General features: G+C 42.4%; 1 protein-coding gene and 1 pseudogene across 1 annotated transcript in view; one reads left to right on the forward strand and one right to left on the reverse strand.

Annotated features, from left to right (window-relative positions):
• Positions 1–2,727, forward strand: part of LOC117801864 (adhesion G protein-coupled receptor E2-like) — a 5,700-nt gene extending 2,973 nt beyond the window's left edge. The window contains exon 5 of the mRNA XM_034657921.1: positions 1,687–2,727. Coding sequence (XP_034513812.1) covers positions 1,687–1,713 — 27 coding nt within the window. The 3' untranslated portion in view covers positions 1,714–2,727. The remainder of the gene's footprint in view (positions 1–1,686) is intronic.
• A 7,465-nt stretch (positions 2,728–10,192) lies between these two features.
• Positions 10,193–27,074, reverse strand: part of LOC100484227 — a 30,424-nt pseudogene continuing 13,542 nt past the window's right edge.

The raw sequence follows: 27,074 nt of genomic DNA on the forward strand, positions 1-27,074 counted from the left end.
TCAATTTTTAACTTTTTAAGGGAACTCCACACTGTTTTCCAGAGTGGCTGTACCAACTTGCATTCCCACCAACAGTGTAAGAGGGTTCTCCTTTCTCCACATCCTCTCAACATTTGTTGTTTCCAACCTTGTCAATTTTTGCCATTCTAACTGGCATACGGTGGTATCTTAGTGTGGTTTTGATTTGAATTTCCCTGATGGCTAATGATTTTGAACATTTTTTCATGTGTCTGTTAGCCATTTGTATGTCTTCATTGGAAAAGTGTCTGTTCATATCTTCTGCCCATTTTTTTAATAATATTTTTTTTATTATATTATGTTAGTCACCATACAGTACATCCCTAGTTTTTGATGTAAAGTTCCATGATTCATTACTTCTTCTGCCCATTTTTTTTAAAGATTTTATTTATTTATTCGACAGAGATAGAGACAGCCAGTTAGAGAGGGAACACAAGCAGGGGGAGTGGGAGAGGAAGAATCAGGCTCATAGCGGAGGAGCCTGATGTGGGGCTTGATCCCATAACGCCGGGATCACGCCCTGAGCTGAAGGCAGATGCTTAACCGCTGTGCCACCCAGGCGCCCCTGCCCATTTTTTTGATTTGATTATTTGATTCCTGTGTATTGAGTTTGAGTAGTTCTTTGTAGATCTTGGATACCAGTCTTTTATCTGTTATGTCATTTGCAAATGTATTCTCCCATTCCGTGGGCTGCCTCTTAGCTTTTTTGACTGTTTCCTTGGCTGTGCAGAAGCTTTTTATCCTGATNTTGGCTGTGCAGAAGCTTTTTATCTTGATGAAGTCCCACAAGTTCATTTTCTCTTTTGTTTGTCTTGCCTTTGGAGATATGTCATGAAAAAGGTTGCTGTGGCTGATATCAAAGAGGTTGCAGCCTATGTTCTTCTCTAGGATTTTGATGGACTCCTGTCTCACATCGAGGTCTTTCATCCATTTGGAGTTGATTTTTGTGTATGGTGTGAGAGAGTGGTCAAGTTTCATTCTTTTTGCATGTAACTGTCCAATTTCCCCAGCACCATTTATTGAAGAACTGTCTTTCTTCCACTGGATGTTTTTTCCTGTTTTGTCAAAGATTAGTTGCCCAAAGAGCCGAGGGTCCATTTCTGGATTCTCTATTCTGTTCCATTGGTCTATGTGTCTGTTTTTGTGCCAGTACCATGCTGTCTTTGTGATCACAGCTTTGTAGTACAGCTTGAAATTTGGCAACATGATGCCCCCAGCTTTGTTTTTCCTTTTCAACAATTCTTTGGCGATTCGTGGCCTTTTCTGGTTCCACACAAATTGAAGGGCTGTTTGTTCCAGTTCTTTGAAAAATGTCATTGGTATTTTGATCGGGATAGCATTGAAAGTGTAGATTGCTCTGGGTAGTATGGACTGAGTAGCATAGACATTTTAACTATGTCCTTTTATACCATGGAAAATTGGAACTGTTATTCTCTGAGCCATTGAGAGGGTAAACAAGACTTTGTTGTGTGTGTTTCAAGAAATTCACCATGTCAACAATGTGAAAGAAGTCAATCACGTTTGACACTCAAGATGTGCAGAATCTGGAATTTTTCTGTGTCCTTCAGTGTGCTCAGAAAACTTGCAACATATAAAGGGCCAGATGTGGCCCAATTTCTTGGTCACTGTGGGTTACATCTTTTTCTGAAGCCTCTCCTTCCTACAAAGTCTCTTCCAGATGCTGAACCTCTATGAGCAGGAAAACCCAACTCAATGGATCTTCCTACCAGCAACATCCACAAGAATGGAAATGTTCACACCAGTCTGGATTTTGTAATTTCTTTGTTCTGTTTTCTGTAGGTTTAATTATTCATTCATTCAGAGATATTGATTTCTCACTAGTTCTAAGGCAGAGATCAAGAGAGACACAGGTTTTGTCTTCATGGAGATTTAAGGGGGGGAATAAAGTGATTTTTGCAGCTAGAGTTGACTCGGAGGTTGAAAAATTCCTATAAATTATATCTCTATAGCTGAACAATTGAAGTATAATCCATTTCACAGACACCATCTTATTTCTTCCTCACCTGATGATACAGATAATTTGAAAACTCAAATCATGATAAGTATGTTTTAGGCTTTGTGGGCCAGTATATTAGTCACGGTTGTCCAGAAAATTAGAACCAAAAGGACACACACACACACACACCCACACACGTTTTTATGAAGCAATTTATAATGAGGTGTTGGTGCACATGATTATGGAGCTAAGTCCCACAGTCTACTGTTTGAAGGGTGGAGACCCAGGAAAGACAGCTGTGTAGTCTGAAGGCCTGAAATCCAAAGAGCTGATGGTGTAGAACTCATTTCGGGTCTGAAGGCCTGAGAACTGTGTGTGTTGAGGGTAAGAAGATGGATGTCCCAGTCAAACCATCAGGCTGGGTTAATTTAATCTTCCTCCAATTTTTATTTTATTAGACCCTCAAGGGACTGGATGATGCCCATCCACCTTGGAAAGGGCCTTCTCTTTAACCCAGTCCAACTCACATGCTAATCTCTCCTGGAAACACCCTTAAAGATGCACCCAGAATTCCTGTTTAACCAGCTATCAGGCATCCTGTGGCCCAGTCAAATTGACACACGTGAAATTAACCATCATGGCTAGAATCTATCGCAACAATTCAACTCTGCCATTGTAGCATGAAAACTGCTATAGACACTCACAAATGAATGATCATGACTGTGTTTTAATAAAACTTTATTTTTGGATACTGAATTTGAATTTCATATGATGTTCACATGAAATGAAATATCATTCTTCTTTTGGTTTTTTCACCTGTTTAAAAATGTAAAGACAATTCTTACCTTGTGGGCTGTACAAAACCAGGTGGTGAGCCAGATTTGGCCCATTGGGTGTAATTTGCCTCCTAGAATGTTCCAGGGAGCTCTTCATACTATATCAATTTATTCAGCACTTTTCAAATATTTGATGAGTGCTTACTCTTTATGGCATGGTGCTAAATTGAAAGAAATGAAAATGAATAAGGCAGACACAATATCCATGTCTGGGAATCCCGAGGACCTGTGTATTAGCTTAGACTTCCATAATAAAATACCATAGACTGGGGGCCTGAAACAAGAGATAATTAAGTTTCTCCCAATTCTGGAGGCTGGGAAGTCCATGATCTAGGTTTGACAGAGTTCAGTTTTTGGTGAGAGCATTCTTCCTGACCACCTTCTCACTGCGTGCTCCCATGGCCTTCTCTCCCCTCTCAAGTATAAAGTGAAAAAAAGGCAAACTCTCAGGTGTCTCTTCTTACAAGGGCACTAATCTCATCATGAGGGCTCCACTCTCATCTAATTCTAATTATCGACCACAGACCCCATCACCAAATACCATCATGTGGGGAGGGGGTTAGGGATTCAACATATGTATTGGTTAGCGGTGCACAAACATTTAGCCCACGACAATCTGTAAGGTGGGAAATCAGAAGTAAGGGAACATCCAGTATAGTAGCTACTGTGGTCTAGGGGACCCTGTGTCTGTGGGGACATGGCAGATGTGGAACAAACCTTGGTTGGGGAGGGCAGATGGGAAGGAGCACTAGTGTCAACTGATGGCTGCATCCCTAGATTATGGTTTGGGAGGCAGATCTTAGAATTTGTCCCCATATCTTCAATTTTAAAGTCTACCAAATTTAGTCTACTTATCTGTAATAGGAATGACTATATTTATTTTGTTATGAGTCAGGGTTTTTTTTGCATTTGGTAAATTTTTATTCACAAATATATAAATGTTGTAGAATCATGGTTAAAAGCACAAAGTTTCATTTCTGACCAGGATTTAAATCAAGATTTTTTAACATGAAATGGGCAATCTCATACCTCATGGAACCTGTTTTTCACCTGTAAATCAAAGAGAATTTTTAAGAGTTAAGATATGTAAAAAGCACAGCATAGTTACTGGTGTGTTATAAATGATCAACATATATTAGATTTGCAAATGGGAAGGAGAATAGCAGAGTGATGATAGGATTAGATATTGGAATTAAATAACCCAGACGTCACTCACAATATATAACTTAAACTTTCTGAGCTTCCATTTGCTCATATTTAAAGTGGTACCATTCTACTTCAAATATTCATTTTAAGGTATAAATAAGGTAATTTGTGTAAATTACAGCTTTTAAATTTTTATAATGCTTAGACAAGGATTTAACTAGCACAGGTCACTTACTGGATCTGAAATAATCATATTTATTTTTCATTTTTAATTATAAAGATTACCTACTATTTGATATTATCATTTTGCAATTTAATACTTATTAATTTTCCCTATCCATAGACAGTTTTGAATGTTAAGTGAGAAAATAAATATTAAGTTCTAGTAGGAAAATGAAAGACAAGGGTTAACCAGGGCAACTGGACACGGGTCTTTTCTAGCTCCTTTCTCCAGAATTCTGTCATCAAGTTAGAAACCACCACAAGGCAAGGCTCTGAAGTGGGATTCCACTTCTCACACCAGAGCTCCAGCACAATACCACACCCATCAAAGAGCAGGTGGTAGAGAGGGGCTAAGAGAGGAGGTTGAAGAGATCTATCCCTTTAGGTCTCTGCTTTGAGGGGCAGTGGTGAGGAGCTTCCATCACCAGTTGCCCCCTTTCCTGGACCTGACAGCCATTGTATGGATGAGTACACAGGAACTCATTCAGGATTTAGCACCTTTGTAGAGAACATAGAATCTGGACACCAGAAGTATGTTACAATAAGCTTTTGGAAGGGGCTGGGGAGAAAGTGGAAGCAACAGGGATTTGGAGCCATACTGCATCAGGGGTAAATGCCATCACAGAGAGGGGAAAGAGGATGGATGGGAGAGACTAGGAGAGACAGAGAGGTAGAGGGTCCATGCAGGAATGGAGGGTGGAGGATGCAGGAGGGTGCAGGAGTGGAGCCACGCAGAGGGCTTGTGGGGATTCAGGATGGTGGGCTGATTAGGTCTGAGGTGGTATAGCAACTGGAGGAATGGGAGGGGAGGGAGTGATAAAATGGGGAGGTCTGGGAGCTTGAGGAAAAATGAGGAGAGCTGTGGGATTGGGAGCACACGGGGTACTCTGGGGGTTATTGATCTTGGCAACCTGGATGGACCGAAGTCCTATGGTTCTCAGGTGGCTGGAACCATTAAATACAAGAAGGGTGAGTGGAGGGGAGCACAAGGAGAAACTGGGGTGTGTATTTGTAAAAGAAGAGCCCTGGAAGAATGAGGAGTGAAAATTTTGGGGGAAATTAGAGCAACTTTAATATAGAACACAGTATTTATTAAAAACAAGAAGGCTTGAGGTGGTTGGATACCTGATAGGTTCAGAGACCCAGCTGAGGGGCTGAGAGGCTGCTACTGAAATGGGAATATGGGAGAGCATGGAAAGAATGGGCAGGTTTGGGCAGATATGTGAGATCAGGGAAGGAAATAGGAGATGGGTGTTTGAATGGAATCGGAATGTTCTCAGTGCTCTTTGGCACCAGGGGCAGGGTGATTCTAGACTTGGTAGAGGTTTCTGGACTAGGGAGATTGGAATGGGAGAGAAAAGGGGATGATGAGAGTAAGGGCAATGGTTTGGATGGGGTGGGGGGGTTGCAGACTTAGGAAGGACTAGAGAGATAGAGGTTAGAGAATACAGTGATGGCTGCAGGACAGGGTGGGAAGGATGGTGGAGAAAAGGACTGAGAAGTAGTGAGGAGAGGGGAGAACCTGGGGGAGCCAGGTGAAGAGACCTGTCTTAGGAGTTTCTCCAAGAAAAGAGAAGAGAAGGGAGCAGCTGTGCCCACACCTCTCTTCTCTGCCCGCCCCCGTCCATGGGCAGACGTGCCATATAATGCCTTCAAGCAGCTATTGTTTGGATTATAAATACAGCGTTGACTTCCTATTCAGAGAAAAGGTAGGATGGTTTTCCAATTTCAAAAGGAATGCAGGAAAAATGCAGAATGTTTGGAAAGTTCTGAAAAGCATGGAGCTAAACAAAATGTTAGGAATCCCACACCGAAAAAGTAATGGTTGACTCGATGTGCATTTCTCTCTGTCTCCATCTCTCATTCTTTGACTGTCATCCACACTCAGGTGGGTAATTTTTTACCTCCTCCATGTTGTTCTGCAGGCAAAGAGCATGATTTGGAGTGGGTCTGGGGGCCCCCACTAATGACAACCACCACTCACTGAGAACTAACCACTGGGAATGGGAAATGCTTTGAGTTAAGTCAATCTTCTCCAACTTCAGACACTCCTCTGACACCACCATGATTTTTGCTCTATGTGGTGTCCAGTGTCACCTACATTCATCTTTATCTTGACTCTTTATTTTTTTTACTTACCATCATCCTAAGCAATCGTACATTTTTCTCCTCATATGCATTGAAATAGGTCAGAGTTTAAAAAAATTGAAAAAAAATCTATATATCTCAATCAATATCGCAAGTATTATATTTGGAATGAAATTTTTAGGGTGTTCATTTTATTTGTAGCGCTTGCCTTAATTTGTGCTGCAGTCCATTAATTTGTGCAATAAGTAACTCACAGATATCTCTTCACCAGATTCTTAGTTCTACAGGACGAAGAACTATGTCTTTTTTGCCTCCGCATTGGATATCCTGTGCTAAGCACATAGCATGTTGCCGGACTCCTAAGAGATAATATACTATTAGATGACCCATATAGATTATTTCACACATCTTTTTATACCCATTTTAGGGATGAAGAAATTGAGACTTAAGGACATGAACTAATTGGTCTGCAGTCACACAGTTAGCAAGCAGCTGAGTCAGGACATGTTCCCAGTTGCAGATGGATTCTCCCAGCCCACTGGTGGTCTCGGAACCAATGTAAGGATACCCATGTCAGAGTAGTACTTACAAGGGTGCCTTAGGGGAAAGGGAAACAAGTGGGAAGCCACAGGAGATCTGGGCCTCAGTGAAATTGCTCTATTTTTTTTTAAAGACTAATTTTTTAAAGAGCAATTTTAGGTACACAGCAACATTAACAAGTGGAAGCGGTGATGTCCCCCCATAGTGTTTGTCCCCACACACGTCTACTCCCCCTCTCCATTAATGTACATCACTCACCAGAGGGGTGCATTTGTTACAATTGATGTACCAACACTGACACATCATAATCACACAAAGCCCATAGTTTACATTAGGGTTCACTCTTGGCATTGCACATTTAATTGTTTGCATAGTTTTCACTCTTGCAAATGTAATTCAAAAGATTTTCTTGTAAATATCTTCTTATAAGCATAATGTTTCTCTGAGGTAGCTCAAAAGAAGTGGGATTGCTGGGCATGTGGGTATGTGGGTACGTGCATCTTAAATTTTCATTCTTAATAACAGATCGCTGAATAAAGTGCTTATATCAATTAACCCTCATATCATAAGGGAATATCCATTTCATCCTAGTCTAACCCATATTGAATGCTGTCCAATTTTGAGGTTTTTTTTCAATCTAATGCATGACAATATTAGCTTCTATTAATTTCAATACCGTTGATTACTATGTATTTATTAGCAAATAGTTTTTCTTTTTCTGTTAATTACCTATACATTTTCCAATGTTTTGTGAACCTTTTTATTATTGAATTTTAGAAATTCTCTGTACATGATAGATATTAGTCTTGTGTGAACATTGAAAATATTTTATCTTGTCTTTAGGCTTTGGTAATGTTGCCTTTTATCATCCTGAAACTATTATTTAAGTACTAAAGCTTACCTTTTTCCCCCCAAGGCCTTTGGCTTTTGGTTTAAAGGATGTTATTTATGAAGTTTTTTTCTTTTTTTTTCGCTTTTTAAACTTTTTTTTCTTTTTTTAAAATTTAAATTCAATTAGAAAACATATCGTACATCATTAGTTTTTGATGTAGTGCTCAATGATATTGATGAAATTTTAAATTGTGGCCTGTATGTATTTTCTTTGAAATTTCCTGTGCATTCGTAATACTGTCCCAGTATATTTTCCCAGTAGAACAGGATATCTCAACTTTGGGGGTAACAGAAGAGAATATGAAATTTCCTGTTAATAGCTACTTTCTCTTTACACCTTATATGTTGCTGTAGAAATTTTCCTGTTTCCTAATGGAGAATCAGAAAACACCTGTTTTTAGCAACTATATAATGGAAGGGAGTTCCAGCAGTTTCTCAAGCTCAGCATTATTGACACTGGAGTGGGGTGGGGGGTGAGGGCTGGATAATTCTTTGTGTCTAGGGCCATCCTGTGCATTACACAATGGTGAGCAGAATCTCTTTCCTTCACTCGGTAAATGCCAGTATGTACTCCTCCAGCCGTGAAACCAAAGATATCTCCAGAAATTGACAAATGTTCCCTGGAGCAAAACTGTCCCCAGGTGAGAACGACTGCACTAGAACCTTTGAAATGTGAAGGAGGGTTATTCAAAACTCCCCCTCTGCTACTTTTCTTTAAGTCTGGTTCTATCGACTTCTGCATGGGTTGTTTTACTTATTTTTGCTTGTGTTTAATAACTTTTGATTTGAATCTAGACAGCGTGCGTAGAAAAGCAGACATAAATAATAGGCTATTTATTACTGGAAATAGGCACACCTGTTCTTCTGCTAGGCTCTTTTTGAGAGAGCTTGAGTCTAAGCAGGAGGCCTTGCACTCTGGGCTTCAATTTATTCTGGTGTTAGCTTGTTATCTTGTGCTTTCTGTGGGGGCTGTTTTGCCAGAAGTTTTTTTTTTCTCATTGCTCCACCTTCAGCCGTAGACCTTCCCTGTGTGGCTGTATCTAAGAGGTCTCTCCCCATTCTTGTCACTCCCTCAAGAGTTTCTATACTCTCATGACTGTCCACACTTGGGCCTGGGCAATTCATTCAGAAATGTAGGTTCTCAGAAATGTGGCATTTCTATGGCACCCCGATCACTTTTTTTTTTTTAAAGATTTTATTTATTTATTTGACAGAGACAGAGACAGCCAGCGAGAGAGGGAACACAAGCAGGGGGAGTGGGAGAGGAAGAAGCAGGCTCATAGCAGAGGAGCCTGATGTGGGGCTCGATCCCACAATGCCGGGATCACGCCCTGAGCCGAAGGCAGACGCTTAACCGCTGTGCCACCCAGGCACCCCCCGATCACTTCTTTTTGTCCTTTGCCATAGGACAGCCAGTGCTGTCTCTCTGTGGATGATCTGTCTTTCCTTAGACTTCAGGCTACTTTGTTGTCCTTACCTCTCTTAANCTGATCACTTCTTTTTGTTCTTTGCCATAGGACAGCTAGTGCTGTCTCTCTGTGGATGATCTGTCTTTCCTTAGACTTCAGGCTACTTTGTTGTCCTTACCTCTCTTAAAGTTTCAAGAAAATGAATGATTTCATAGTTTATGTATTTTTTCTTATTGTTAGGTTGAAGGCCTGCTTGTTTACATTTTTTATTTTCAAGACAGAAGTGGAGATTCCCTCTATTTTCTTATTTTTTAATAACATTTTATTTTTAATTTTTGATTTTAAATCCATCACCATTTAGTCATGCAAATTCATAGTTTTAGAAAAGATCCATTCATGGGGGACCTGGGTGACTCAGTTGGTTAAGTGGCCGACTCTTGATTTCANCGTTGAAGGCAATGCTTGTTTACATTTTTTATTTTCAAGGCAGAAGTGGAGATTCCCTCTATTTTCTTATTTTTTAATAACGTTGTTTTATTTTTAATTTTTGATTTTAAATCCATCACCATTAGTCATGCAAATTCGTAGTTTTAGAAAAGATCCATTCATGGGGGACCTGGGTGACTCAGTTGGTTAAGTGGCCGACTCTTGATTTCAGTTCAGGTCATGATTTCAGGGGTTGTGGTATCAAGCCCTGAATAGGGCTCTGAGCTCAGTGCAGAGTCTGCTTGTCCATGTCCCTCTGCTCCTCCCTCCCCCACTGGTGTGCTTTCTCTCATTCTCAAATAAAATCTTAAAAAAAAGATCCATTCACAAAGTTAGTTTTGTGCAGAAGGAAAAAGCATTTTATCTGGACCTCTAGGAATTTATGAGGGTGTATAACTTTAATGAATTAATAACTAATTAATATATTTGTTTGATTTTCTGACACCTTTTATTTACCATTTTAAACATAGAATTTGGAAAAATGACACAATAAACACTCATATACTCTCCATTAAGAGTCAACAATTTTTTTTTTAAAGATTTTATTTATTTATTTGACAGAGAGAGAGACAGCTAGTGAGAGAGGGAACACAAGCAGGGGGAGTGGGAGAGGAAGAAGCAGGCTTCCAGCAGAGGAGCCTGATGTGGGCTCGATCCCAGGACTCTGGGATCACGCCCTGAGCCAAAGGCAGATGCTTAATGACTGAGCCACCCAGGAGCCCCAAAGAGTCAACAATTGTTATCATAGTGTCACATTAAAACACCTTTCTCAATTTATTTCCACACATGGATAGATTTTCTTGTTAAAACAGACAGTAACCAGTGGTAGACATCATGACACTTCATCAACAAATATTTGGGAATTCAAGGAATGTTCTCTATATAACCACAATACTATCATTATATCCAAGAAAATTCACAAAAATTTCATAATAACTTTCAATGTCTGATACATATTCAAATTATCCTAATTGCCTTGAAAATGTCATGGATAGCTGTGTATCTGAACCAGAATCCCACTAAAATTGACACTGACTTTGTTTGTAATGTCACTTTCATTTCTTTTAATTTAGAGCAGCCTGTAGCCACTTTTAAAAATGATATTGATTTTAGAAGAGGCCAGGCCAAATGTCTTGTTGAATGCCCATGTTCAGGATTTGCCTGATGCTTTCTTCATGATGTCATTTAAATTATTTTGTCCTCTGTATTTCCTGTATATTGAAAGTTAAGTCTAAAAGGACGGATACCAGCAAGCTTCTCCTATAAAGGGCCAGGTAGCAAATATTTTCGGCTTTGTGGCCTTACAGCCTCTATCACAACTCAACTCTGACATTGTAGCATGAAAGCAACCATAGACAACACACCGATGAATCGGTGTGGCTGTGTTCCAATAAAACTTTATTAACAAAAACAGGCAGCTCCCTGGATTTGGCCTGCATGCCATGCTTTGCCAACCCACAACCTAAACGTTGGATTAGATTTCAGTTAGACTGATTTGTTGATAATTCTTTATTTAATAAAAATGGGTTGTCGTAACTTCGTGACATATCAGGAGATACATCAAGTCAGTTTCCCCGCCACTGATGATATTAAACTTCATTGTTAGTTTCAGGTGGTGGCTGTCAGATCTCCATGTTGCAAATGTACACTTTGTCCCTTGTAATTAATCGGTAGTCTGTGAGGTGATTCTTTGGCACTGTGGTCCCAGCCTGTTCTCCAAAGCCTTTCACTCAATGCCTTTAGTGGCCATTTATGGGATATTGAAAGAATCACGCTCTTCTAGTTCTGTTGTATTTTCTGCATCTTTTAGATGATCTTTTAAAGTATCAGTATGGACTCATGGGTATGCTTATTTGAAACATTATAATCATGTACAGTCATTTTCCTTGATGTGCAAATTGATATAGAATTGGTCAGAGGGAACCCTCAGGGAGTTCCTTGTAGGTGCAACTGCTCTGGATTTAGATCTTGCTTAGATTGCATGATGAGGGTGAAAGAATATGTTATCTATAAATACATCTCACAAAGTGTGCAGTAGCCATACACACCTTTTCCCACAACTGAATTGATAAAATGTGAAGATGCAGACTGTAGTCCCACAGCTCTGATTTTACTCTGATGAAACTTCCCCCCACATTTAAATTCTGTGAAACCAGGAACTGGATCTTCTTGATCTCTGTCCAGCACATATTTCTGGAATGAATAAATTAGTAAGTCTTTAGAAATGGAGAGTGAAGAAGTTCAGGCATGTGTATATGTATGGAGACCAACTGGTCTACTTTGCCTGTAACCAAAGTGTTTTTTGGGATGTAATACTTTCAGTACTAAAACCAGCAAAGTCTTGAGCAACTGGGATTAGTGGTTTATACTATATGCAGGTATGGGAATATTAATTTCCTCTCTCATGCTATTTTAGGAAGGTCCTTTGTGGCTGGTTTTCTTTGCTATATATCATCAACCTGAGGGAGAATTTTTATAGAAGAGGCTTCTACTAGGGTATTGGGTTGTAGCTCCGGCTAATACTGGCAGTGAGATAAGCATGCTGCATGCACCAGAAAACCAAAAGTCTCCAGCAGCTGAATGTAAACGTTTACTGCTCACTCTCTCCCACAGCAGTGCCAAGAAGAGTTATTTGTAATAAACACAAAAAAGCATTTTTTATACTTTTTGCCCAAAGGATGGAAGCCAGTGTTTTCTTCATTTCCTAAGAGACAAGTTCGTCATGTTCAGCTGTTCATTATAACTCTCCTAAGAAGGAAGGTGTAAACATGACATCGTGTTAGAAGGTGCAAGATGTCTACACAGAAAACTACACAATACCGTCAAAAGAAGTCTAAGAAGAGAAAAGGTTTTTTTTTTTTTAACTTTCTTTTTTTTTAATGTTTTTTTTATTATATTCTGTTAGTCACCATACAGTACATCCCTGGTTTCTGATGTAAAGTTCGATGATTCATTACTTGCGTATAACACCCAGTGCACCATGCAATAAGTGCCCTCCTTACTACCCATCACCAGTCTATCCCATTCCCCCATCCCCCTCCCCTCCGAAGCCCTCAGTTTGTTTCTCATAGTCCATAGTCTCTCATGCTTCATCCCCCCTTCTGATTACCCCCCCTTTCTTTATCCCTTTCTTCCCCTACCAAAGAGAAAAGGTTTTGAACATACAAATGCTTGCTACAATTCACATCGCCAGGATCTCTCCTCTGCCCTCTGTGATTCTCTAGTGAGGTTTTGCAGGGTTTGTGTATTTGGAAATACTAGGAATGAATGCAGACTTTGAAGAACAGTCTCCTATCTGACTTAATACTTATTTCACTTTACTTTTATGACTTTATATACGCGTATTTATTGCTCATCATATACAGGGATGGCAGGGAGTGACTAGGGATAAAAGCTCTGCAGTTTGTTCGTCAATACTACGGATCATTACTTCCTGATTACTTGCTAATCTTTCTCTGCTTATGAGTATTTTGTATCTTGTCCCTAAGTACAATTAAAAAGGGGTTGCACCCATGTCACAAAAAGTGGGTGCTCTACACTTGTGGGGAAAGAGGACAGTCATGTGCAAGGGTTAATGTGAGCATAGAAAGTGAGTGAAACTATTGGAAGACTTCCTTTCAAGACAGGGAAGGGCCTTGAGGTGTGTCATGGGGTAAACTAAGTGTGAACCATCCAAGAGCTTCACCTGCTATATACCCAGGTTGGCCATTGAGGTAGGCATGAACTTCTCAAGTGAATGGGTTAGTGAAGTGCTCTGGGAACACTGCATAATCTTACCTCACTGTGTTTTGAGGCATCAGACATGGTCCCGCTTGAGAGAGTGTACTTCTCAGACTCGGCTTTGGTTTTCCTGACCCCTTTGAACCATTTCTTGTATTGTTCCCGGACCTGCAGAGGCAAAGCATGCTTGGGTCAGCTCACTGAGGGGAGTGAGGACGGGAGGAGGCCCGGTGGGAGCTGGGTAGTGGTACCTGCTGGCTGAGGAGGCAGTACACCAGGAAGAGGAAGACGCCCTGCAGGCTGTTGACGATGGTGAAGAGGTAAGCCATGACGTGGGCAGCTGGACCCACCTGCAGGATGCCCAGACACCACGTGCAGCCCAAGATGAGCAGCTGAGCTGTGGCTTTAAATGTCAGCATCCTGCGTGGGAGGAGAAAGGAGGTCATGATGCACCCAGAGTAACACCACCGGGGCTGGTTTCATGTCCTCTCCATGGATGCTTCTGTTGAGATGCGATCAACTTTGATCTTTACTGTCAATGATTCCCTAAAAAGAAACCTTATTTGGTCCAGGATGGCATTTTGACTAGGACTGAGGATAACGGTGACCCTCCAGAATGTGAGTTTCAAAAAGATCATGATGTTTCATGAAGATCCCCGATTTTGTTCCACTGACATTACTGAGAATGTTCTGTGCACCTGGCTCTAGGCTGGGGCTAGGGCATTCAAAACAGTGCAGACAAGACTTCTGTTTTTACAGACCGTAAAGTCTAGTGGAAAGACAAAAACAGATGATCACTGATAACACTTGCAAAATGAGGTACTTCGTTCCTTCCAGGGCTGTTCCTGTCCTCACTCTCTCCATGATCTGAGGCAGGACATGCTTTGCCCAGAAGAGAGGCCATTGACTCTGTGCAAAGTTGAGGAGAGCAGAGGACGTCCCCAGACTCTTAGGTGTGTGACATGTGGATGATGCAGCTGAGTTCCCCAGGTGCCAGAGAAGGGGGAAGGCAGAGGGCAGAGCATGCACAAAGGCGTGGGTATGATGAGTGTGCTGGTTCCAAAAACTGTTAATGGGATTTCCCGAGTGTGTTAGAAGGATATGAATGTTCTCAGGATCTTTTTCATGGCCCCACGGCAGCAATCCCTGCTTATCGGAACAAAGTCAATTTCTCCGCAGCGGAAGTAGTTTGTTGCTGGGGTTGTGCATGGATGGGATGTTTTTGGCGTGGGCGTCAGCAGCAAACCACAGAATGTGAGCGGGCGGCCAAGGAGGGTGGCTGCACCTCTCTCTTCCAGTCCCCTCGGGAGCCCTGTGAAGGGACACCAGAGCCTTGGAGGCTTGAGGATAATGTTCGGTATGGGGGATGGTGTGTATCTCTGACCCATCCTCACCTTGTGTTCTGGAGGGTGGACACATCTCTGTTGATGGAGGAGAGCTTGTTTTTCACAATCCAGAAGGTCATCAGGAAGAAAGCCAAATTGATCTGCAGGAAACCCGTAGGTATATTAATTACACTCCACATCTGACAAATCTTCGTCCTAACTCACCCAGCTCCTAACCTGGCAGGGAAGAAGCTTTTGTGTTACTCACGGAGAAGATGGTGCAGACGGGGCCAAGGAAGGTCCATACGAATCCTTTGTCTGTGTGGAGCCAGCATCTAAGAGAGAGATGGGAAGAGATTCAAGAAAATATGGGCCTTCATGGATAAAGGATTGATAAATAGACTTGCCCCTCCCCTTGTAATGTTTCCTCCTACCTTCTTCATCATTATTATCATTTTTTTGTTAAAACATTTAATATACCCTCCTAGTAAATTTTAAGTATAGAATACACTATTGTTAGCAATATGCAGTAGGTAGTATAGATCTCCTGAACTTACTTATTTTGCAGAACTACAACTTTGTATATGCCTTTGATGGTGGCAATGGTTTCATAGGTATTAGCCCCAAACTCATCAGGCTGTATACATTAATTACGTGTGGCATTTTACATGTCAATCACACTTTAATAAAGTGGTCTTTAAAAAAGGATTTTTAAAGACCTTTAAAAAAGGATACTTTCATACATTCCTCTTCTATGTCTTGGCACCCAGATACGCTGGCAGAAATAAATGTAATTTTAAAAAAGAAAATAAAGGTATTGATCAAGAAATTAATTTATGGGTTTTGGATAAGTATTGAGTGCCTCCTCTGTGTCAGGATCTGTACTTGGCTCTAAAGACCCAGTTGGGATTAGGGTAGAGTGGTCTCAGTCCTCAGGGAGATATCAGCAAGATGGGAGGATCAAGAGTTAGACAATAGACAAAATCAAGATGATGAATTTTATGATCAAGTATGAGAAGCTATGAGGATATGTAGCTGGATCCATAACCTAGTCTGGGGTATAGGAGATCCGGATAGCTGAGAAGGGTTTCCCTGAAAGAACTGAATTGTATTAAAGCTGAAGTATGAGTGATGAGTGGGTATAGATGGGTGAAAATTTTGGACCCAACAAGAGTGAGTGAAAATACCCAAATGAAACAAAACAGTGAGCCTGCCCCAGCGTTAAGGCTCATGTGCATTACGTAACTAATTCCTCAAGAAGACGCAGGTACTCACATACTCACAGGTCAAGCATCTCAGGTCCACACCGAGAGCAATGACAGAGCTGGACTTTATCCCCATGGAGGGGAGCTGTAAGTGAGGTGGGAGGTTTGAGGTCTGGGGAGGGGGTCAGATGAGACCACCAGGAAGCATCAAAGGGAAGCCTCGAAGGTGGGCATAGGCAAGCTGCAGCCTGTGGGCTGGGGCCGCTGCCATCTGCTCTTGTAAAGTGTTTTACTGGAACACACACTCATTCCCTCCCGAATTGTCTGGAGCTGTTTTTGAGCTCTGAGGACAGAGCTGAGTAATAATCAAAGCTGGAAATATTGATTATATGGCCCTTTACGGAAAAAATTTGCTGATCTTTAAGGTCAACTCCCTAGGGAGGCCAGCTGGTCAGGACTTGCTGATGTCATCAGGGTAGGCGCATGGTGTGAGTGCCAGACTGAATGTGACCCCCAGCTCTGCCACCAGCCAGCTGTGTGACCTTGGCTATGTTAGTTTATCTCCTTGTGCCTCAGTTCCTCATCCGTAATATGGCCCAATGCTAGTTTCTACTGCACAGGTTGTTGGGGGGATGATTCGAGCTGACACAAGAAAAATATTTGGAACAGTGGTTAAACATCAGAAGTGATTTCTAAATCTTAGCTGTGGTCACAGTTATTTCATCATCCAAATGACCCTTTGTTTCTTTTAAAATCAAGATGGAGAAGAGTTTACACAAATCAATGCCATCTATTCATTTCGTTTTTGCTTTCTGGAAGATTTCAAACTGTCCCCTCAATTAATGTAACGAATACTATATTAATATATATTTACCAATATATATGATGCTATTTATAGTATGTACCACAGCCATTAATATAATATAGTTATTAATAGAATATTTAATTATATTTAAATAAAATATTTAATTAATTAATAAGCTAGTAACTTAGTATTTAAAATAATTAAATCTAAAAGATTAAAAAGTCACCTCATTTATCTTAACTAGATTAATTTGTAATTATTAAACATCATTAATATTATATTAGTGTATAGTTATTAACAATGCACAGTATTATTTGAATAGACAATTATTAACATACTTTATAATTAACATTTAAAACAATTATATCTTAATGACTTAAAATCAATTACTTCAATGAATACAATCTTCCACCAGGTGGAAGTTTTTGGAGTGGGCACTGACCTTTTCTCTGCCTATCCTGTTCTGGTGGAATTAAATAGCTGTTGGATCTATGATGGCCAAGGTTGTGCCGGAGAAGAGAAGGACAGTGGGAATTTGCATTTACCGGGTGGGTGTTCCATAAAGGTGAGGCCTGGATGCCGCAGAAATGGCCACAATTATAGCCGGGGCTCCATAGCCCACGGGGAACATGAGCTTCTTCATGACCCTGCTCGCGCTGGAGTAGTTGACCACCGTCAGGTTCCGTGCAGTGAGGAAGAGGTTCAGACCCTCCAGCAGCATCCAGGTGAAGGAGGCCAGGTAGAGGTAGTGCAAGGCACCCGCGATGATGGCACACAGCACCTGGGGGAGGACAAAGGTGCCCCAGGAGGGACTGTCGGGGAGGACGGTGGCCCCAGGACCTGTCCCATACTTTGCCATTGGAGAGAACTCTCATGCGTATGGTCCAGTTGTCCGGAGAGGGTTTGTCTTCTAGTCCATTGGTCAATGTGAAATAGCCTACTTACCCCTCTAGCCTCCCTGGGAACCAAGGACATTTTATTAAGGTATCAATGCAGCACCATGAGCTGAGCACCCTGGGACAGGGCAGGGGCTCCTCTGTGACAGTGTCAGTACCTTGATCTCGGTCCGGTCGATGGCCGTGAGGAAGAGCAGGTGGGCCAGGAAGAGGCAGATTGAGAGCTGCAGGTGGAGCGAGGTGCTGGTGTTCTGGATGGCTTTGCACAGCAGGAAGGTGAGGGCTGCCAGGAGGAGGCACAGCAGAGAGAGGCCCCCCCACATAGGTGATCGCAGCCAGCAAGGGATCCTCCTCCTGGGACCCAGCAAAAAGAAGCAACAGGACATCACAGTCACATTTTCCTGCTCTGGGGTAATTTAAAAAGCTTCCATTTAAAAAATTTTTTATTTTATTTTATTTTATTTTTTTTGCTGTAAACCAGGAAAGAAGGAGGTGGGTAAAATTGCTAGAATTTTATGGAAATCTGAACTGATTAACTCAGATCTTGGAAGAACTGAGGGATAAGAAAGTCCTTACTTAAGACAGAGCCCAGGAACTCACAAGGTTTATTTTACTTTACAAATCCCCTAGGTAAGTCTGATGTGCTGATCCAGAGGAAGTGACCAGCTCACCTGGCCAAGGGAGCAGGCAAACATAGTTCCTATCCCACCTGCACTCACTGGCTTTCTTGGCCCCTTTGACCTCTGCTATCACCAAATCTTCCTTTCTATAGCCTTCCTGTCCTGAAGGCCCCTGTGATAAGCAGAAATCTAATTTGTCAATAACAGAAGGTGTACACACACTTTCTTCTGGATTTTCAGTTAAGTGCCATTTTATTTTTATTTAAAAAAATAAATGCCATTTTAGGTGCTGCTGTGAAGGGATTTTGCAGGTGGAATTCAGATCCTATGTCTTTAAGAGAGGGAGTGTATTGTGGGTGGGCCTGGCCTAATCAAGTTAGCTCTTAAAAGCTCTAGGCTCTTGGAGAAAAATGGTTCAAGGTTTGAGAGCATTTGCGGTGAGGGAGCTCCTCCCACCGGCCTCTGGACATAGATGCTGATACCTCTGCGAGGGCTGCTAGAGAAGGAAAGCAGGCATCCCCTAGGAGCGGAGCAAGGTCCCCAGCTCACAGCTAGCTAGAAAGTGTAACCCCAGCCCTATGACTGCAAGGAACTGAACCCTGCCAGCAACCAGGGTGCACACAGGAGAACTTGAGCCACAGACGAGAATGCAGCTCTGGCTGATTTCAGGTTGTAAGACCCAGAACAGCGATTCAGCCCCACCATGCCCGACTGCTGCCCCAAAGAAAGCACAAGACATACATTTTGTGTTTTTCAAAATTCCCTACACGTGGGGAAATACGTTACAGAGCAACAGGTGTGGAATGCAGCCCCTCTCAGGGTCTCACCTGCACGTCGTAGTGGGCCATGAGGACGGCAAAGCTGCTGAGGTGGGTGCACTGGCAGGTGGTGCTGGTGTCTCTGGTGGCCACCATCCTGCAGCCCGTGGTGGACCAGTGACCATATCCATCCTGACTGTGCTCCCAGAAGACGCAGAACACCTTTTGCATTGGCCCGGGGGTCTCTGACTGTAGGAACAGAGTGTAGGTGGGAGCTGGTGGTTGTGGGGCTCAGAAATGCTTATCCAAAGCTGGCTTGCAAAGGATTTTCTTTGGTGAATGATGGACCCATGGGGGAGCCCCCCAGAACCTCAAGACTGAGCTAGGCAGCAAGGCTGTGCCCAGGACCCCGGCTCCTTCCACACCCACAGCCCCGTCTCACCAGCACTCACATGGTGGAAGATGAAGGTGACAGGGGAGCTGAGGTTCTGGGTGTCCCTGTTGCTCATAAAGGCAGAGATGACATCTGAGAGCAGGACAGAGGGGACTCCTTGCAGCACGCCCTTCTGTTTCCCATGCAGAACTGCCTGCTTCTCAGACTCCAGGACCAAGGGGGCCTCGGTCAGCAACTTGCCCATCCCCGGAGTTGAGACAAGGCCCACCACAGAAGGACCTGCAGGAAAAGATGAATGTTGATTGCTCGGGGTACCCAACAGAGCCCCTTCCTCCTCAGAGGGACACTTTGTGGCTCTCCTATACCCCCCTTTCCCTTTTATCTTCAGTTCCCTGTTTGTCACATCTTTGGGCATCTTGTGACCTTCCTCCCATCTCAGCTGTTACCTGAGTCACCAGTTTCGTGCACCACATCCCAGTTCAGCAGCATCTTCGCCTGATTGGAACTCAAAGTGACATTTGTGTGTCCTTGCTCCTGCACCGCGAGGGACAGGTCTATAAGATGTCAGAGTCGTATAAGGGAGTTAGATTAGTATTTGTGGCTGTAGTGGTTGGTATAATACCATTTTATGTGTGTATATATATATATGTATGTATAAAAGTATTTTATATGTTACCTAAATCTATAATAGAAATACTTTATATATAATATAAATATATACAAAAGTCATATATAATATTATTTTGAATATTATATAATTTATAGAATGCACACACAATATAATATATGCATATAATATAAGGTATGCATGTTCTAGATATCATATATTACATATAAATAATAGTATTATTTGGCACACATAATAATAATATTCACATATTTGGTATACATTCATATTTGATAAATTTGAATTTATCAAGGGTTATAAGAGAATATTATAAGGAATATTCAACAGTAGGTTAGATAACCTAGATGAAATGAGGAAATTCACAGTCACAAACTACTAAAGCTGACTTTTCTATTATTAAGTTCAATTAGAGCCAACATATAGCCATATTAGTAAAACTGACTTTATTTTTTATTATATTTTTTATTATAATAATATTTTTTATTATATTATGTTAGTCACCATACAGTACATCCCTGGTTTTTGGATGTAAAGTTTGATGATTCATTAGTTGCGTATAACACCCAGTGCACCATGCAATATGTGCCCTCCTTACTACCCAACACCAGCCTATCCCATTCCCCCACCCCCCTCCCCTCTGAAGCCCTCAGTTTGTTTCTCAGAGTCCATAGTCTCTCATGTGGTCCATATATGCAATGGAATATTACTCAGCTATCAAAAAGAACTATTTCTCAACATTTGCTGCAACATGGACGGCACTGGAGGAGATAATGCTAAGTGAAATAAGTCAAGCAGAGAAAGACAATTATCATATGATTTCTGTCATCTACCATCCATTTAAAAGACTAATCCTTTGTAAACTCCTCCATAAAATAAAACAAAATAAAGTAAAATAATATAGGAAGGAATACTACCTAAATAATTCTATGAGAGAACCATTACCTTGCAAACAAAACCAGATAAAGATATCACAAAGATAAAAAACAACTGTAGACCAATGTCTTATGAACATAGATGCCAAAATATTCAACAAATATAAAGGATAATTTTACCCAAGGATGCTCAAGATTTGTACACAGAAAACTGTAACCTGTTCATGGATGGGAGACTCAGTATTGTTAGGATGACAATGGTCCCCACAGAGATGTACATATTCAGTGCAATCCCTTTCAGGATTCCAAAGTAATTTTAGTTATTTAATTTTTTGCAGAAATGGAAAATCTCATCCTAAAATTAACAGGGCATTGCAAATACCCAAATACTATCTTGAAAATGAAAAACAAAGTTGGAGTACTTAACCACCTAATTTCAAAACTGACTACCAACCTACGGTGATCGGAACAGGAGGGCACTGGCCTAAGGATTGTCATACAGATCAGTAAAATAGAATTGAAAGTCCAGAAACAAACCCATACATCTATGGTTAATTAATTTCCAACAACTGGTGCCAAGACCCTTCAGTGGAAAAAGAAAAGTCTCTCTAACAAATGGTCCTGGCACATCTGGCTATCCACACACAAAATTTAGTTCGAATGGGTCAAAGACTTACATCAAATTTTAAGAAAAATTTATTTTATTTTATTTTTTAATTTAAATTCAATTAATTAACATACAGTGTATTATTAGTTTCAGAAATAAAATTTAGTGATTCGGCATGTAACAGCCTGTGCTCATTACATCAAGTGCCCTCCTTAATGCCTAACACTCAGTTACCCCATCCCCCGCCTCCTCTCCAGCAACCTTCAGTTAGAGTCTCTTATGGTTTGTCTCCCTTTCTGATTTCATCTTATTTTATCTTTCCTACCCTTCTCCTATGTTCATCTGTTTTGTTTCTTAAATTCCGCATATGAATGAAATCGTATTTGTCTTTCTCTGACTGACTTATTTCTCTCAGCATAATACCCTCTAGTTCCATCCACATTTGTTGCAAGTAGAAAGATTTCATTTGTTTTAACTTAACAAACTCAACACCTGGGTGTCTCAGTTGGCTGAGTGTTGGACTCTTGGTTTCGGCTCAGGTCATGATCTCAGGGTCATGGGATCGAGCCCCACGTTGGGTTCGTGCTCAACGGGGAGTTTGCTTGAGGTTTCTCTCTCCCTCTCCCTCTGCCCCTCCCCTCTGCTCTTACTTTCTCTTTTTCTAAAATAAATAAATAAATATTAAAAAAATAAATGCCACTGAATTGTACACTTTGTTCAAAATGGTGAATTTTACGGTGTGTGAATTTTACTTCAAATAAAACAAATAAAACACTTAAATATCAGATAATATTAAATTCATATTATTCTAAATTAAATAACTTGTTTTCTTGGGAAGCCATTTCTAATTTTATCTTAAATTCTTCATTATCATTAATTCATCTGTTCATAATTTATATTAACATGTATATTATTTATAGTCTTATTGATTTCTTTTTTAATTGCGGTATAATTGACATTAGTTTCAGGTGTACAACATAATGATTTATTATTTGTATATATTGCAAAATGATCACCACAGGAAGTCTAGCTAACATCTGGCACCACACACAGCTACAAAATTTTTTTCCTGAGATAAGAACTTTCAAGATTTACTCTTGTAGCAACTTTGAAATATGTAGCATAGTATTATTAACCTATAATCACACAGTACCTTACATCCCATGAATTATTTATTTTATATTGTTTGACCCCCTTCAACCATTTAGACCACTGCCCCACCCCCCCACACCTCACCAGAACCCCTCTCACCCGCACCTATGGCAACCACTGATCTGTATCTATGTGTTTGTGTGAGTGTTTTATTTATTTATTTTTTAAGATTCCATGTATAAGTGAGATCACCCGGAATTTGTCCTTCTCTGACTTATTTTACTTAGCATAATTTATTAATTTCTTTTTAACCACTTATTTTATTTTATTTTTTTTAAAGATTTTATTTATTTATTCGACAGAGATAGAGACAGCCAGCGAGAGAGGGAACACAAGCAGGGGGACTGGGAGAAGAAGAAGCAGGCTCATAGCTGAGGAGCCTGATGTGGGGCTTGATCCCATAACGCCGGGATCACGCCCTGAGCTGAAGGCAGATGCTTAACCGCTGTGCCACCCAGGCACCCCTTAACCACCTATTTTAATTGGTTTATGAGTGTAACACTGAGATACAAGCATGGTCACACACTCCAGGGAGGCTGGGAAACAAAGGAAGTGGGAACAGGCAGAGCAGAGCCTGGGGCAGACCCTGTACTGACCTGTGCCTGCAGGTGCATTGAAGGTCAGTGTCCCATTGGGCAGAGCCTGGCTAATATTTCTCAGGACATCTTCCAGGCCAACGAGCAGGTTAGTGGCCACACGGTGCTGCTCTGAGTGGGGCAAGTCCTCCAGGTCCTCAGGGGTCTCCAGCAGCTCATCTACCCCCTGTATGAGGTCCTGGGGGAAAGCAGACACAGAATAGTGCGTCATGGACCAGACAGACTGCACGAAGAGGCTGTTCACTTAGCCTCAGAGTCAAGATCCTAGAGACTGTCTATTTGGGGGATAAAGGTAGCACTGTTTGGGATTTCCTGGGATTGCCCCTGGAATCCAGTTACTCATTGTCAATCCCATCCATGAATGCCAAGGATGACATAAACCCAATTTCCAGGAACAGTAAGATGGAAGTTTGTTAGTAAGTGCAGGTGGGGGTCTACCAGTGAGTACAAATACCTGGATGTCTGTTCTTCCCAGCTACCCTGGGAGATGCAGGGCCTCAGGGAGGCCACCACTGTGTGGGGGATGCCTCTTTCCACACCAAGGCTTTCCTGGGCCTTCCTGGGATGTCTCCAACTTGTCTCCCGTGGATTCTGACCTTACCTGGATGGTGTCCTGGACTGAGTCTGGTATGAACTTTCTGCTCAGATCTTGGACTCTTTCAAAGAAGTGGGAGAGTCTCTGGGGAGAGTAAAGATGAGGAAGTCAGAGAGCCTCAATGTGGTTGCGGCAGTTTGGGGATGGCGGCCAGGAAGGGGGGGGGTCCATGCTTTGAGGAAGGATTTCCTGTCTCCTAGTCCCTGCTGGGGCCACTCACCTGGCTCTTGATTCCATGGGGTTGGGTCCAGGTGGGGAAAAAGATGCCTGCAGGGGACAACAGTGGTTCATTAGTTGTGAAAGCATCTGTATGTGTGTTGGCAGAAGGGGTCTAGGATCAGATCAGGCCAGGCACCTTCCCAGATGGTCACTTGGTTATTCAGAGAGCCTAGTTTGGGCATAGAAGCATCAGGAAGGCCCCATTGTCTCCTCGCTGTGAGTGGGTGCCTTTTCTTATTCACACAGAGTGTGTTATGGGTGAATGTGTTGGCCCAGATGCTCGGCTGCCCAGATATGGATGGAATTGGCCTGAATCCTCCCTGTCTTCAGCTCCAGAGCTCTCAGCTCCCTGGGCAGCTTTCAGCCAGGGTGGAGACATCATGACTGTCTGTCCCAGCCTAAGCATTTGGTCAATGTCCAGAGTGGGTCTTCTAGGGAACCATGTGCAGGGAATATGCCTCATTTCCCAAACAGGATCCTGTCTGGCTCCCAGTGATAGTTTTTCTTTTAATTCCCTCAGGGCAACTGCTCGCCTGCTCGTCCCCGATGATATCTTCCATTGTTCTCTGGTCTAGACAGGAGCCCCTTTTCATCACCCAATTCTCCACGTGTGTAGGGGGGTGGGTCCATGTTTTTCTCCTTAGACTTCACACAACATCCTTCTGGGGCTTGGTCATCTGGTTTGCTCTCAGGAGTGTGAACTGAAATTATTGGGGAGAGTTAGGGTAAGTCTTGTGCAGGGAAACAGACAGAGGCCAAGCAGCCGAGAAGGGGGGTCTGGATGCTGAAACTGTTGGCCAGGGAGAGTGCAGGCTGAGGAAAGGGGGCTGGCCCTCCCATCTTCCCACTGCAATGTTTCTGGATGGGGTCCCTGGGTCCAACATGGCCCAAGAGGTCTGATAGTTTTCCTGGCATGGCCAAGCCCAAGTGGGCTCTCGTGGGGAAAGGTCTCATCCTTGCAGTCACTGATGATGGTGAAGAGGAGGGATTTTGCCCTGGAAATAGTGTGCTGTAAGCTCCTGAAATATCTTGACTGACATCCTTTTTTTTTTTAAAATTTCACAAAAATAAAATGCCAGGTAGTGAGGGGAATTCTTTGAACTTCCAGAAGTTACTCTCTGCAGAGTGTTCTGACCTTGGGGTTCAAAGAGGTATGGGTGTCTAGGTAGGTGCCAAGGATGGCTCTCTGATGCCTGGACAAAATGGAGCAAATGACTTCAAACCTCATGGATGGGGGGATGGAAGGTGCAGGTGGTTCTTACCTCGACACGTGTTCTCATGCTCATTCCTAAATGTTCTTGCCCCAGAAGCAAGCTCATATCCTGGAATGCACGTGCAATAGTAGCTGCCCTCTGTGTTCTGGCACTCTGCGAATTTTCCACAGGACACTGTCGAGGACGGCCCACACTCATTGATGTCTGGAACACAACAGGGCAAAGGGTCACCTCCCAAAGATGTGAGTTCCCATAGGGCAGAGGCCCTGGCCTTCAGCCTGACTCAGCCATAGGGACCGGAGAGAACTCAGCTTGCAGGTGGCATTCTTAGGGCAGGACTGAGCTGGAGCCAGCTGCTCTGAAAGTCTGCTCATGCTCTGCTCATCCCTGCTCTCTGGCTGGGCCCCAGAGCACCTAGGCTCAGACACTCTGCTGTGCCATGATGGGGGCTGGAAGAGGTCTGTACCCCCTTCTCTAGGCCTTGTGCAGTGTGGACAGAGGCACTGAGTCCCTATTTGCACTACTGGAGACCTGGGGGTGGGTTCCAGTCAGGGTGACAGTGGCACTGAAGGCCACTCTGGATGCTGAGCCAGTGAAGGGTGTCATGGCTGGAGTCTGTCCAGGGTAACACTCTTTCACACCCGAGGATAAAGCCAGGTGGTCAGGCCCCAGCCCATTGACACCTCCCATTGCTCACAGAGGCCCAACTACACTCCACAGTCCTCATCACCTGCTGCCCCAAGCTGCCAATGTGAGGCATTTTTAAGATGCCCCAAGAAGTCCCTGTGGGAGTCATACTATCTCCACTCCTGAAGGAAGTCCCCTCTTGTCGGAGACACGGGGGATGTGACATGAAGAAGTTGCACAAAGTTTCTCACAACTGAGTCATTGGGGATGTTTTTTGGCATCTTATCTCTTTCTGTTCTTTATACATGACGGGAAAGATGTCCATTAGCCAAGTCCTCTTTGAGTAGCTCAGGGACTCATAGAGCTGGGGCTGGACGCTGTTGGCTAAAAATAGCAACAGTTTCATAAGAACCATGGACACAAGAATGAATCAAAATACAGGCACAGAATATTTGGTCCTACACATTCCGATACATTCAGAGTTTCTTCTCTGCACCTGTGGACATTCCTTCTAAGACCCCAGGCTCAGGCTGTGGGTGTCAGCACCAGGACATGACAGGATGTGGGGAGACACACACCTGACACATTCCGGTTCACCCCTATCTGGGCAATGGGACTGCCCTCTCTTCAGGATGGGGACAATGGCGAGAGACCTGTCTTCAAGGTTGTGGGATGGGGTGGTATTGAGTGGGGGTCGGTTGAGAGTGAGAGGAAAGGTGTGGAAGGCATGAGGACAGGAAACTCTTAAACCAGACAGACGTGCTCCCAGAAAGGAGCTGGGATCCAATTACATCAGCAGTAGGGTCTCTTTGCCATGCTCGCCCAGCCATGAGTCTCCATGAACACACTTGCAAACGCACCAACGTGGGCTAATAGTCACATCTTTTTTTTTAAAATCTGATAACATCTTTTCCCCAAGTACTAAATGACACATGGATCTTAGAAAACAAAGAACATGTGAAAAATGAGAACAAAGAAAATCAACTGTAAGTCCACTATATATGGACTACTGGAAGATTTTGGATATTTTTTTCCCTCAGCTTTTCAAACATACTAGGAACATTTTCTTTCATTATCAATACATATGGATCTAAGATGATTTTGAGCAGATGAAGAAAATTTCTTGGTGTGAAAATTGTTTATTTCCCCTTCTCCCCACTAAGTTTTTTATTGTGGTAAAATGCCCATAACATAAAATTTACCATGCTAACCATACTTAAGTCATATAAATTTCTTTTATGATCTTGC

Source organism: Ailuropoda melanoleuca, chromosome 4 (assembly GCF_002007445.2).
Source record: "Ailuropoda melanoleuca isolate Jingjing chromosome 4, ASM200744v2, whole genome shotgun sequence".
NCBI lineage: Eukaryota > Metazoa > Chordata > Mammalia > Carnivora > Ursidae > Ailuropoda > Ailuropoda melanoleuca.